At 40.8% G+C, this 15,070-nt stretch overlaps 1 protein-coding gene across 3 annotated transcripts in view; it reads right to left on the bottom strand.

The window, feature by feature from the left end:
* LOC308626462 (regulating synaptic membrane exocytosis protein 1-like) overlaps positions 1–15,070 on the bottom strand; it is a gene marked incomplete at both ends in the record, with an annotated part of 205,592 nt that overhangs the window by 123,218 nt on the left and 67,304 nt on the right. For 2 of the 3 annotated variants that reach the window (XM_081251549.1, XM_081251548.1), the window contains one exon: positions 744–824. The exons of the other annotated variant lie outside the window; for it this stretch is intronic. In XM_081251549.1, coding sequence (XP_081107675.1) covers positions 744–824 — 81 coding nt within the window. The remainder of the gene's footprint in view (positions 1–743; positions 825–15,070) is intronic. 3 annotated transcript variants of the gene reach the window in all.

Raw genomic sequence — 15,070 nt, forward strand, 5'->3', positions numbered from 1 at the left:
ACTTGGCTGTAATGGCTATTATAACAGTATTGCCACTGCTGAGATATTTTAAGGAAATGTTTAATTTTTCTTACCAGGAGCATAATTCTTTTCAAAAGATTGAATATATCTTGCTTCTCTGCAGAATTTTAAAGCTCTTCAAGTTTCATCTCATCAAAATCCACATTTTCAACATAGTTTACTTATTTGGTTTCTCCTCTAGCTCCCTTAGGTTGGTCATTTAACCCTTCACGTATCCACACTCGGGGTTACAATAACAAAACCAAAACCAATGGGCCATCCCTCTTTTAGATTGTCCCTTACCTTTAAATGGCCCAGTGTGAGGTTGGCCATGAACTACCTGTGCACTTCCGTTTTCACAACAAGGAAAGTAGCCCTTTCTGTACCTTTTCTCCATATTCCTAGAGTCTTAGGCTCCAATCCACATACATTCTAAATCCAAAATGTATAGAATTTCTGACACCCTAGAGCCCTAAAAAATGTGTCTCTTTCCTCTAATTAGCTTTATGCTTCCCATATGACATGAGAAACATCACTTAATAAATATGCTTTATACACAGAGCTCCTGTTTCCAGGAGCTCTGTCTCAGTTCATTTCTAATTCAATAGTAGCTTTTTACCCCCCAGAGACCCCAGAGGAGCCACAGTTTGTACACCCGCATGCAGTGTAAATGAATACATATGTAACGAATGATCTGTGTAAGAGACGACATTTTCAGTCAATAAAACCAATGCCATACTCACGGTGAAGGCTGGTGGGGCTGGTGTTCAACATTTCTTGGGGTTTTGCAGGCAGCAGGCTTCACCATGTCCCTGACCACACACCTGGGGCGCATGATAGACAGCACAATGCACTATTAATTATAAAATGGGGAGAAACATCTGGAAATTAAACATGGTACTGAAAACAAGTCTAAGGGAAACTCTTTTCAAACCCCTTAATGTTAACCTGGAGTCCCTGGAAAGCCCTGGGGGTTGGAAACCTTCAACCCAGGCTTCCAAGAGCTCAGTTACACCCAGATGAAGTCCGTGCTGGCCTCGGCATTGGATTTTGCTTTTAGTACCAATAAAATGATCGTCAGCAGCCTTCCCCATAGGAGCAAGGCTACTGAAAGCTTTGACCTCTCCGTATGAAGGCATCTGAAAGCTTAAACATAGGAACAGCTGTTGTGTTTAAAATGGGCAGGACTTTCTGTGGCTTTGGCTCTTTTACTGAAAGACACGGACTCTAGTTTCACACCCTTTATCACACACAGGTCTTTCTCTTTATGAAAAAAGAGATCTGAGAGCCTTCAAGACATCCCCCAAGTTCAAAATCCCTTCAAGCTAAGAAAAAAGGAAGAGTCAGAAGGAAATGTGCATAAATAAAGTGGGTGTATGTATGTGTGTGTGTGTAAAATAAATAGAGAAGATACCTGCATAGTGTGAAAATAAACAGGAAAAGGTCTTTGTGTCTTATGTTCTCCATCAAAGAAAAATAAATGCAGAGGATGGATCACAGCTCCAAAGGGCAGCAAGAGGAGACGCCTTTAGCCTCATGTCAACAGGGCTTACAGAGTGCTTGAAAGATTCATTGGCATAAACAAGAAAACATCCCCTTCTGAGGCTGTTCTTGGATGGCTCAGATACTTCTTCACCTCAAAAGCTTTGAAACAAACCTTGCTTTGAATAGGGAAGGCCTGATCATAAAGCTGGGGCCCTACATCTCAGACTTTGCTACATGGAAAAGCCCCTTAGGACACAGCATTCTCAACCATGAACCTGGTTCTTAACGTTCATGGCAGCTTTGACTGCCCTTGGAGGGTTGACTACCCTGCTAATATTTAAGGCCAGTCATGTTATTCCAGAAGTGCATCAGGGGTGAGGCAGTGGCAGATAAACTGCTTTCTCAGAGCTAAAAGCTGCATGGCAAAATTCTCCACTTCTGAAAGAAATGATACAGGCAAACATGGTGGATACAATGCATGGAAACGTGCACACACACACACACACACACAGAGCTCATTCCAAACACGATCAAGTGAGATTTAGAAATCAATGTGTAACGTGATGAGAAAAGAAAACGGGGCCATTTCAAAGCCTTCCCTCCTGGGCTCAAAGGAAAGAAACACAGTGTTTGCCTAGTGCAAGTGCTAAACTCTTAATGGACTGGTCACCAGTCAAAGGAGGAGAAGGTCACTCAGGCAGCAGGGTTCAGAGAACATTCAAGCAGGCAGTTGCCAGGGAGAAGTAACACCCAAGACTTTCTGAGCTCTGAAATGTGAATATAACTTACACCAGTACAGCGCTCAGGAAGTTACATTTCATAGCACTGGGAAATCTTTAGCAATTCCCACTCAACTAAAAACAGCCCACGCAGTATGTTGAATCTACATGCACTGGTTTGTGAAAATATCGGAAATATCACCAACTTTGGAAAAAATTTTGAAGAATTATATCTATGAGAAACCATATGCAACCTCTGTCTCAGTTCATTTCTTTTTTTTCTTCCCCTACAGATTCAGGTATTTAGACAGAGCTTTGGGAAAAAAAGAAATCTGTCACTTAATTAGAGTTTTCCTTCAATGTGCTTTTAAGTAACTCTTTCCTAATAAATGTGGAATGTCAGCCAGCACGAAGGGTAGGTTTCTAAGCAAAACACGTTTGTGTGTGTGTGTGTGTGTGAAAGACCATGTCTATGTAAGGAAATCCTCATCTAATCTCAAGTACTCAGTGGATTTGTTTTAAAACTATAATACCTGGCATACTTCATCTGTTGGCACATGCTATAGAATCTTCTAAGTAAAAACTTGCATTTCTGAACTTTAAAGTTTTATTGGACAATGAGAATAAACACATCAATACTCAAAAGCAATATACTTAGAATTTAAATGTACTTAATTTAAAATATATTTACTTAAATTAATTAATATATTTTATTTTTAAAAAACAAGAAAAAAACATATTTTTCATACTAACCTATAATCCTAACCTCAGTTCCAGAGTGAGGTAGCTAGCTATTGAATCTGTTTTCATGGAGAAAGCTGTTTGATTCAGATTGCTAGTTATTCAAGCAATTTGAGGGAGCTCTAAACTATGGCAATATGTATTCCTACATCTTCTAATTTGACTTATTTTAGCTGAAATTGCTTCTAGAGAAAGAGAAGATAAAAAAAACCTACACTCAGAACAATATACATAAAATAATACAATGGGGAGCTCAGGGGAAGATGGCGGAAGAGTAAGACACGGATATCACCTTCCTCCCCACAGAAACACCAGAAATACAGCTACACGTGGAACAACTCCTACAGAACACCTACTGAACGCTGGCAGAAGGCCTCAGACCTCCCAAAAGGCAAGAAACTCCCCACGTACCTGGGTAGGGCAAAAGAAAAAAAGAAACAACATAGACAAAAGGATAGGGACTGGACCTGCACCAGTGGGAGGGAGCCGTGAAGGAGGAAAGGTTTCCACACACTAGGAGCCCCTTTGCGGGCGGAGACTGCAGGTGTCGGAGGGGGGAGCTTCGGATCGGCGGAAGAGAGTGCAGCCACAGGGGTGCGGAGGGCAAAGTGGAGAGATTCCTGCACAGAGGATCGGTGCCGACTGGCACTAACCAGCCTGAGAGATTTGTCTCCTCGCCCACCGGGGTGGGCGGGGCTGGGAGCTGAGGCTGGGGCTTCGGTCGGAGTGCAGGGAGAGGACTGGGGTTGGCGGCGTGAACACAGACTGCAGGGGATAAGTGCACCATGGCTGGCCAGGAGGGAGTCCAGGGAAAAGTCTGGACCTGCCGAAGAGGCAAGAGACTTTTTCTTCCCTCTTTGTTTCCTGGTGCGCGAGGAGAGGGGATTAAGAGCACCGCTTAAAGGAGCTCCAGAGACAGGCGTGAGCCGCGGCTGAAAGCACAGACCACAGAGATGGGCGTGGGATGCTGGGGCTGCTGCTGCCACAGCCAAAAGGCCTGTGTGCAAGCGCAGGTCACTGTCCACGCCCCCCTTCCGGGGAGCCTGTGCAGCCTGTCACTGCCAGGGTCCCGGGATCCAGGGATGGCTACCCCGGGAGAGCGCATGGCACACCTCGGGCTGGTGCAACATCACGCTGGCCTCTGCCACCGCAGGCTCACCGCGCACTCCATGCCCCTCCTGCCGCACCCCCGGCCTGAGTGAGCCAGAGTCCCCGAAGCGGCTGCTACATTAACCCTGTCCTGTCTGAGTGAAGAACAGATGCCCTCCAGCAACCTACATGCAGAGGCGGGGCCAAATCCAAAGCTGAGACCCGGGAGCTGTGAGAACAAAGAAGAGAAAGGGAAATCTCTAACAGCACCCTCAGAAGCAGCAGATTAAAGCTGCACAATCAACTTGATGTACCCTGCATCTGTGGAATACATGAATAGAAAACAAATCATCCCAAATTGAGGAGCCAGGAGTCAGTGCTGTGCCTCTGAGGTGGGAGAGCCAACTTCAGGACACTCGTCCACAAGAGACCTCCCAGCTCCACATAATATCAAACGGTAAAAATCTTCCAGAGATCTCCATCTCAACATCAGCACCCAGCTTCACTCAACGACCAGCAAGCTACAGTGCTGGACACCCTATGCCAAACAACTAGCAAGAGAGGGACACAATGTCACCCATTAGCAGCGAGGCTGCTTAAAATCATAAAAAGTCCACAGACACCCCAAAACACACCACCAGACGTGGACCTGCCCACCAGAAAGACTAGATCCAGCCTCATCCACCAGAACACAGGCACTAGTCCCCTCCACCAGGAAGCCTACACAACACACTGAACCAACCTTAGCCACTGGGGATAGACACCAAAAACAATGGGAACTACGAACCTGCAGCCTGCAAAAAGTAGACCGCAAACACAGTAACATAAGCAAAATGAGAAGACAGAAAAACACACAGCAGGAGAAGGAGCAAGATAAAAACCCACCAGACCTAACAAATGAAGAGGAAATAGGCAGTCTACCTGAAAAAGAATTCAGAATAATGATAGTAAAGATGATCCAAAATCTTGGAAATAGAATAGACAAAATGCAAGAAACAGTTAACAAGGACCTAGAAGAATTAAAGATGAAACAAGCAACGATGAACAACACAATAAATGAAATGAAAAATACTCTAGATGGGATCAATAGCAGAATAATGGAGGCAGAAGAATGGATAAGTGAGGTGGAATATAAAATAGTGGAAATAACTGCTGCAGAGCAGAAGAAAGAAAAAAGAATGAAAAGAACTGAGGACAGTCTCAGAGACCTCTGGGACAACATTGAATGCACCAACATTCGAAATATAGGGGTTCCAGAAGAAGAAGAGAAAAAGAAAGGGACTGAGAAAATATTTGAAGAGATTATAGTTGAAAACTTCCCTAATATAGGAAAGGAAATAGTTAATCAAGTCCAGAAGGCACAGAGAGTCCCATACAGGATAAATCCAAGGAGAAATACACCAAGACACATATTAATCAAACTGTCAAAAATTAAATACAAACAAAACATATTAAAAGCAGCAAGGGAAAAACAACAAATAACACACAAGTGAATCCCCATAAGGTTAACAGCTGATATTTTAGTAGAAACTCTGCAAGCCAGAAGGGACTGGCAGGACATATTTAAAGTGATGAAGGAGAAAAACCTGCAACTAAGATTACTCTACCCAGCAAGGATCTCATTCAGATTTGATGGAGAAATTAAAACGTTTACAGACAAGCAAAAGCTGAGAGAGTTCAGCACCACCAAACCAGCTTTACAACAAATGCTAAAGAAACTTCTCTAGGCAAGAAACACAACAGAAGGAAAAGACCTACAATAACAAACACAAAACAATTAAGAAAATGGGAATAGGAACATACATATCGATAATTAACTTAAATGTAAATGGACTAAATGCTCCCACCAAAAGACATAGATTGGCTGAGTGGATACAAAAATAAGACCCATGTATATGCTGTCTACAAGAGACCCACTTAAGACCTAGAGACACATACAGACTGAAAGTAAGGGGATGGAAAAAGATATTCCATGCAAATGGAAACCAAAAGAAAGCTGGAGTAGCAATTTTCATATCAGACAAAATAGACTTTAAAATAAAGACTACTAGAAGAGACAAAGAAGGACACTACATAATGATCAAGGGATCGATCCAAGAAGAAGATATAACAATTGTAAATATTTATGCACCCAATATAGGAGAACCTCAATACATAAGGTAAATACTAACAGCCATAAAAGGGGAAATCGATAGTAACATATTCATAGTAGGGGACTTTAACACCCCACTTTCACCAATGGACAGATCATCCAGCATGAAAATAAATAAGGAAACACAAGCTTTAAATGATACATTAAACAAGATGGGCTTATTTGATATTTATAGGACATTCCATCCGAAAACAACACAATACACATTTTTCTCAAGTGCTCATGGAACATTCTCCAGGATAGACCATATCTTGGTTCACAAATGAAGCCTCGGTAAATTTAAGAAAATTGAAATTGTATCAAGTATCTTTTCTGAGCACAATGCTATGAGACTAGATATCAATTACAGGAAAAGAGCTGTAAAAAATACAAACACATGGAGGCTAAACAATACACTACTTAATAATGAAGTGATCACTGAAGAAATCAAAGAGGAAATAAAAAAATACCTAGAAACAAATGACAATGAAGACACAACGACCCAAAACCTATGGGATGCAGCAAAAGCAGTTCTAAGAGGGAAGTTTATAGTAATAAAATCCCACCTTAAGAAACAGGAAATATCTCGAATAAACAACCTAACCATGCACTTAAAGCAATTAGAGAAAGAGGAACAAAAACACCCCAAAGTTAGCAGAAGGAAAGAAATCATAAAAATCAGATCAGAAATAAATGAAAAATAAATGAAGGAAACAATAGCAAACATCAATAAAACTAAAAGGTGGTTCTTTGAGAAGGTAAACAAAATTGATAAAACATTAGCCAGACTCATCAAGAAAAAAAGGGAGAAGACTCAAATCAATAGAATTAGAAATGAAAAAGGAGAAGTAACAACTGACACTGCAGAAATACAAAAGATCATGAGAGGTTACTACAAGCAACTCTATGCCAATAAAATGGACAACCTGGAAGAAATGGACAAATTCTTAGAAATGCACAACCTGCCAAGACTGAATCAGGAAGAAATAGAAAATATGAATAGACCAATCACAAGCACTGAAATTGAAACTGTGGTAAAAAATCTTCCAACAAACAAAAGCCCAGGACCACATGGCTTCACAGTCGAATTTTATCAATCATATAGAGAAGAGCTAACATCTATCCTTCTCAAACTCTTCCAAAATAGAGCAGAGGGAGGAACACTCCCAAACTCATTCTACGAGACCACCATCACCTTGATACCAAAACCAGACAAGGATGTCACAAAGAAAGAAAACTACAGGCCAATATCACTGATGAACATAGATGCAAAAATCCTCAACAAAATACTAGCAAACAGAATCCAACAGCACATTAAAAGGATCATACACCATGATCAAGTGGGGTTTATCCCAGGAATGCAGGGATTCTTCAATATATGCAAACCAATCAACGTGATACACCATATTAACAAACTGAAGGAGAAAAAACATATGATCATCTCAATAGATGCAGAGAAAGCTTTCGACAAAATTCAACACCCATTTATGATAAAAACCCTGCAGAAAGTAGGCATAGAGGGAACTTTCCTCAACATAATAAAGGCCATATATGACAAACCCACAGCCAACATCATCCTCAATGGTGAAAATCTGAAACCACTTCCACTAAGATCAGGAACAAGACAAGGTTGCCCACTCTCACCACTCTTACTCAACATAGTTTTGGAAGTTTTAGCCACAGCAATCAGAGAAGAAAAGGAAATAAAAGGAATCCAAATCAGAAAAGAAGAAGTAAAGCTGTCACTGTTTGCAGATGACATGATACCATACATAGAGAATCCTAAAGATGCTACCAGAAAACTACTAGAGCTAATCAATGAATTTGGTAAAGCAGCAGGATACAAAATGAATGCACAGAAATCTCTGGCATTCCTGTACACTAATGATGAAAAATCTGAAAGCGAAATTAAGAAAACACTCCCATTTACCATTGCAACACAAAGAACAAAATATCTAGGAATAAACCTACCTAAGGAGACAAAAGACCTGTATGCAAAAAATTATAAGACACTGAGGAAAGAAATTAAAGATGGTACAAATAGATGGAGAGATATACCATGCTCCTGGATTGGAAGAATCAATATTGTGAAAATGACTCTACTACCGAAAGCAATCTACAGATTCAATGCAATCCCTATCAAACTACCACTGGCATTTTTCACAGAACTAGAACAAAAAATTTCAAAATTTGCATGGAAACATAAAAGACCCCAAAAAGCCAAAGCAATCTTGAGAATGAAAAATGGAGCAGGAGGAATCAGGCTCCCTGACTTCAGACTACACTACAAAGCTACAGTAATCAAGACAGTATGGTACTGGCACAAAAACAGAAAGATAGATTAATGGAACAGGATAGAAAGCACAGAGATAAACCCACGCTCATATGGTCACCTTATCTTTGATAAAGGAGGCAGGAATGTACAGTGGAGAAAGGACAGCCTCTTCAATAAATGGTGCTGGGAAAACTGAATGTAAAACTGAATGTAAAAGTATGAGATTAGATCACTCCCTAACACCATACACAAAAATAAGCTCAAAATGGATTAAAGACCTAAATGTAAGGCCAGAAACTATCAAACTCTTAGAGGAAAACATAGGCAGAACACTCTATGACACAAATCACAGCAAGATCCTTTTTGACCCACCTTCTAGAGAAATGGAAATAAAGACAATAATAAACACATGGGACCTAATGAAACTTAAAAGCTCTTGCACAGCAAAGGAAACCATAAATAAGACCAAAAGACAACCTCAGAATGGGAGAAAATATTTGCAAATGAAGCAACTGACAAAGGATTAATCTCCAAAATTTATAAGCAGCTCATGCTGCTCAATAGCCAATAAACAAACAACCCAATCAAAAAATGGGCAGAAGACCTAAATAGACATTTCTCCACAGAAGACATACAGACTGCCAACAAACACATGAAAGAATGCTCAACATCTTTAATCATTAGAGAAATGCAAATCAAAACTACAATGAGATATCATCTCACACCGTCAGAATGGCCATCATCAAAATATCTAGAAACAGTAAATGCTTGAGAGGGTGTGGAGAAAAGGGAACACTTTTGCACTGCTGGTGGGAATGTGAATTGGTACAGCCACTATGGAGAACAATATGGAGGTTCCTTAAAAAACTACAAATAGAACTACCATATGACCCAGCAATCCCACTACTGGGCATATACCCTGAGAAAACCATAATTCAAAAAGAGTCATGTACCAAAATATTCATTGCAGCTCTATTTACAATAGCCCGGAGATGGAAACAACCTAAGTGTCCATCATCCGATGAATGCATAAAGAAGATGTGGCACATATATACAATGGAATATTACTCAGCCATAAAAAGAAACGAAATTGAGCTATTTGTAATGAGGTGGATAGACCTAGAATCTGTCATACACAGTGAAGTAAGTCAGAAAGACAAAGACAAATACCATATGCTAACACACACACACACACACACACACACACACACACACACATATATATATATATATATATGGAATTTAAGAAAAAAAATGTCATGAAGAATCTAGGGGTAAAACAAGAATAAAGACAGAGACCTAATTGAGAATGGACTTGAGGATATGGGGAGGAGGAAGGGTAAGCTGTGACAAAGCGAGAGAGAGGCATGGACATATATGCACTACCAAAAACGTAAGGTAGATAGTTAGTGGGAAGCAGCCGCATAGCACAGGGAGATCAGCTCGGTGCTTTGTGACCGCCTGGAGGGGTGGGATAGGGAGGGTGGGAGGGAGGGAGACGCAAGAGGGAAGGGATATGGGAACAGATGTATATGTATGACTGATTCACTTTGTTATAAAGCAGAAACTAATACACCATTGTGAAGCAATTATACTCCAGTAAAGTTGTAAAATAAATGCAAAAAATAATAATACAATGCAGTCCTCAGAATGTTGTCAGCCGCGGTGGATTAGCATTTCTTTAAAGTTGTAATTGGATTGTTGTGTCTGGCCTATTGCTGCTTGAGAGATAAACCATAATGGTGCTGCCAGTTGTAATATGTGGAAACTGTTCAGCTCTAGCAATTTCCATTCTCTCCTAGGCATTAGACTTATTATAATGACACGGACCCCTCATATTTTAAGAAACAGAAGAGTGATATGTCAGCAGGTTGCGGTGATCAAGGGTCTTCCTTACGTATGATTTATTCCTTCAGCCAGACTGAAGGAGGCCACAGACAGGCCACAATGCCAACTTCCCAGAATGGTTATGGATGGAGAGACTAGGAGTCCAAGTTAGTGACCTCTTATTCCTGCAACGTCTTCAGTTATTCAGAGTGTTATCACATGTGGACTCTTCACAGTCTTGGAAGCGCTTGTGAGCAGCCCTCACCACTCAAGCATCACTGAGGATTTATGCAAATGAGGCATCCTGCAAGCATCTCAGGGAAGCTCCCCCTGACTCCACCCTCCACGCGGCTGGGTTTTATGAATGACTGCAATCAAGGCTGAAAGGCTGCCAACTGCCCACTCTTCCCTGCACGTACACACAGAGAAACCTGCCCGGCCGCAAGCCCGCAGATGAGGCCGTGGCAACGCTTTCATCCCTCCAGACAGGAATGAAATGTGCTTGCGGAGACTTAAGAGTATGTGAATGAAAAATTCTCAATGCCTTCGAAAAACACGATTTACATAATTACTTTCTCTCTTTTGAGTTTCCATTTTGGTGCCTGCAGTCACCAGCCCCCCTTCTGCTTCCCCCTCCCTGCAAAAAACTAAAAAACAAACAAACAAAATCTCACTATTTTATGAAATTTTAACTCAACTGAATTTGATGACAGTGTCAGGAGTCTAGTGACTGGGCAGTGAGCTGTCACATAAATGATGCCACCTTTGCATTTCTGTTCTCATCTTTTGGGTTTGGGATTTTACTCGGGTTTCTCCTGTCATTGATGGAGACAATAAACAGTGCTGGGGGGAGTGTATGTGTGCTTGAGGGAATGAAACACTTTTCAAATACACAATCTTCTAATTTGCTGATCTCTAATCAAAAACACAGAAACAAGGAAAAACAAAACAAAAAAAGAGACCTCAGGGGCTCTGTAAGCAGCCATTTGCTTCTAAAACTCTCATTCAGCCCTCCGGACTCCTCTTCCATAAGACATTACCCAAAAGGACCCAAATATCTGCAAAATTCCTGTCTCCAGCCTGACTCTCTCTAACTCCAGACATCCAACCATCTCCACAACACTTTTGCTTGGCTTTCCAGCAGGCCTCTCAAAATCAGCATTTCCAACTGGAATCCACCCCGCCCCACACACCTGACCCTCCATGGCCATCACCATCTTGGCTGATTGATCGTAAATAGGTTTCTCTAGCTGTTCAGGCCAAAAGCTTTAGACTTAAAGCCTCGTTTCTCTCACTCCTGTGTCCAATCCATCACAACGGTTCTCCTTTCCAAGAATGTGCAGAGCCTGTCCATTCCTCCTCTGTCCCCCATGGCCATCCTGATGGGGCCAGTATGGTCTTTTCCTTGGATTCCCACAATAGACTTCTCCCTGGATGCCTGGCAGAGACCCTTTGGAAAGATAAATCAGATCATAACTAGATCATAACTCCTTTGCTCAAAATCTTGCAGCAGTGCCTCAGTTTACTTACAAAAAGTGCCAGAGTCCTTAGAATGTAATCTGGCCTCCTGTAACTCCCAGAGTTCTTCTCCTACTATCCCCTCCCCAGCACTCCCCACTCCATTCACTCTACCCCAGCTGCAGTGGCCTTCTTACTGGTCTTCCTCAGATGTACCAGGCTTGGTCTTGCTCAGGGCCTTTGCACCAACCATTGCTTCCATTGGGAATGCTCCTCCCTGACACGGGTAAGACTAACCCCCTCACCTCTCTGCAGTCTTGGCTCAAACATCAGTGTTTGGTGGTTCCTACTCTGATTACCTGCTTATGACTACAGTCTGCCCCCATCAGACTTTCAGTGCCCTTCACCTTGCTCTACTACTTACTACATGTGCCCCTCCCTGGCCTCCACCCCCGCTGAAATACGAGCTGCTCAGGAGGAAGGATCTCTGTTTGCTTCAATGACAAAGGTCCAGAGCCCAGAACAGGGCAGGACGTAATAGTCACTCACTACCTATGTGTTAAATGAATGAATAAGATAAAAAGATAAAAAACTGTTAGTACTCTAACATGTTAAAACACAGTGATTTACAAGAGATTTAGGTAATGTTTTTTTGCAAGATTACAGCATATTTCTATAAAATATCTGCAAAATATAAATTAATCCATGATCAACAAATTTTATGATTTGAATACTCCACTAAATTTGTTTTTATATGGTTTGACTGAGGGTCATTCTCTTTCCAAACAAGAAAAAACAATGACTTATTTAGTGGAAAAGACTCTTCAGTGTCACATTATTGCTTTGAACAAATGAGACACTATCTAACATTTAGTATACTGCTATTTTATCAAATAAAACTTTAAAATAATTAATTGTACATGAGGTAATTCCTTAATAGTAAAGAGAGAAAATTAATCCCCTTTTCTTTTGATTTTTCTAAACAGGGTAGGAAAATAAGAAAAACTGTTTACTGTCGTCTATTATGTACTAAAATGTCCACAGATATTTAGATAATATCTTATTTAATCTTCACACTGCCCTGCAAAGGAGATGCGATTGTCCCATTTGACAGATGAAGAAACTGCTAAGATCTAAGAGATTAAATTTATTTTTCCAGTGATAATTGGAAAATGCTGATATTTTAAGAAGCTAAGATTTGTATCCAAGTTTGTTTGGGACCAAAGCTAATGTCCTTTCCAGCATTCCAAGGAGGCTTCTGACATTAATCTTAAAAGATAAATGGAAACTAATAAAAATCAATCATGAAGTTACAGAGTCCAGTATCCTCTGATATGTTTCAATATCATTGATTTCATAACATAGGTACATTATTGAAGCTATTCAAATAACCTCACATAACTGGGTGTTCTTGAAACAGTATTCTAGTATTTATTGCAAGACCATATTCTCCAAATATATCAGGAGAAAAATGGTGATAGCAGGGTGTCAGTTTGGCTAAATTGAAATGTAGAGTGACCTTGAGACCAGTGGGAATGTGAAATGCAAGGCATGTCATCTGGTATAAAGAAAAACAGTTTATATAAGAAAAAGAATCAAGAAAGAGAAAAAGATTTAAAAGATAATTTGCAAGACACATATAATTCCATTGATAAAAATCTTTTCAAAAAGGTTTTTCAAAGGAGGTCATCAAAAGTGATCTTCTCATCTCCACTTACAAATACTAAAAGAGGAAAAGCTGAAAAATGTTATTTTACAAAATGAATTTTTAAAATTGCATATTCATGTCAACTTAACAGTGAACCAATCAGTATGATAACTGTTACCCCTAAGATGAAGATGAGACAGTGAAAATTCTATACCAGAAGGGGAAAGTGGATGTTGGTATTTTGAAAAGCCAGATGTACTAAACACAGATCAAGGCCTGGTCCACCTCTGATGTACAGTCAGGGAACCCTCAGAAGCTACGTAAGAGTGACTTTTATTTTAAAAAAGACACGGAGGACAGGCAAGGTAGGTTCCTAATTATAAGAAAAGGGAAACCAGCTGGCCATTTTCCACAGTGAGTGGTGAGGGCTATTAAACCTCCCTTAACCAGGCCAGGAAGTTATTCACCAAACCAGACACAAAAGTATAGGATTCTAAAATAAAGGTGATTACAAGATACAGATTCACTACAGAGATTAATGGGTGATTTTAAAGTTTGGAAAAACAAATTTTGCAAAGACTGATAAAGATGGTGACCTAAATGGGAAGGAAATCCAAAAAAAGAGGGGATATATGGATATGTATAGCAGGTTCACTTTGTTATACAGCAGAAACTAACCCAACATTGTAAAGCAACTATACTCCAATAAAAATTTTTAAAGTTTTGATAAGAAGGAAAATCATAGGCAAGAGGTCAAGTCTTTGGTCTTCTGGATTATTCACACCTGCCTGTTTATTACCTCTTATGTCTCTGGAATGCTTATAGGCTTAGTTCTACAAGGTCCTAATATTGCCTCCAATATGGCAGCAGTATGGCCAATTAACCTCTTTTTATCCAAGCTATTATTCTCTGTTAACACAATCAGTTTCTTTCTCCAGACCTTTGGATTTATATCTGCTACCATCCCCCGCATGCCATCCTGTTGACAATTTCCTACATACTAATCTGTGTGCATTCTCCAACAGTCACCTGCTGCTTGCAAAATACAACACAACTTTCGAAAAATCAAGATCACCAGAAAATACCTTCCAGTAAACCTGCAAGAGAGAACGACTTCTGTGCATTCCATAGAGGGGGGAAAAACTCTCTATCTAGTGAGAAGTACGGGACTTCCAGAGGGAGGAAGCAACCATAGAGTCAAGGCAGCAGGTCCTGAACCTTCCAGGGGTAAAGAGAGAGGAGCTCCAGTGGAAAGGCGGATGGTTGAGGGGAAAGAGGGTGACGTGGAAATAGAGAGTGAGGATAATTGCTCAAATGTCGACAAAAGGCGGGTTTTGAGAAAAGAGGCATGAGGAAGGGAAGACTTTTTTTATATCTATGGGCACAATTCTAGGTGAGGGAATTTGCTTTGGGAAAGACAGAAGCTAAAGGGATGGGGGAGGGGCAGAGGACACGGGAGGGGCACGGGGGCGGGGATTGGGTAGGTGTTTAGAGAGGAAGCAAAGTTGCTGGGAGACTGAGAGGGATGGCAATCAAACAGGTAGGGGATTTGTTCCCAAACTGTCACCTTTCATTGGACCATAACTGCCGTGTCCATTTCCCCCCAGAAAAGATTCTTGCAGGATAACGCTCCATGAGATTCATTTTGAGAAGCTTTTGGAGAGTGAAAATCGTCTCTTCACCTCTCCTCCTATTTT

The sequence above is a fragment of the Mesoplodon bidens genome (assembly GCF_964165515.1).
Source record: "Mesoplodon bidens genome assembly, chromosome: 12".
NCBI classification, from domain to species: domain Eukaryota; kingdom Metazoa; phylum Chordata; class Mammalia; order Artiodactyla; family Ziphiidae; genus Mesoplodon; species Mesoplodon bidens.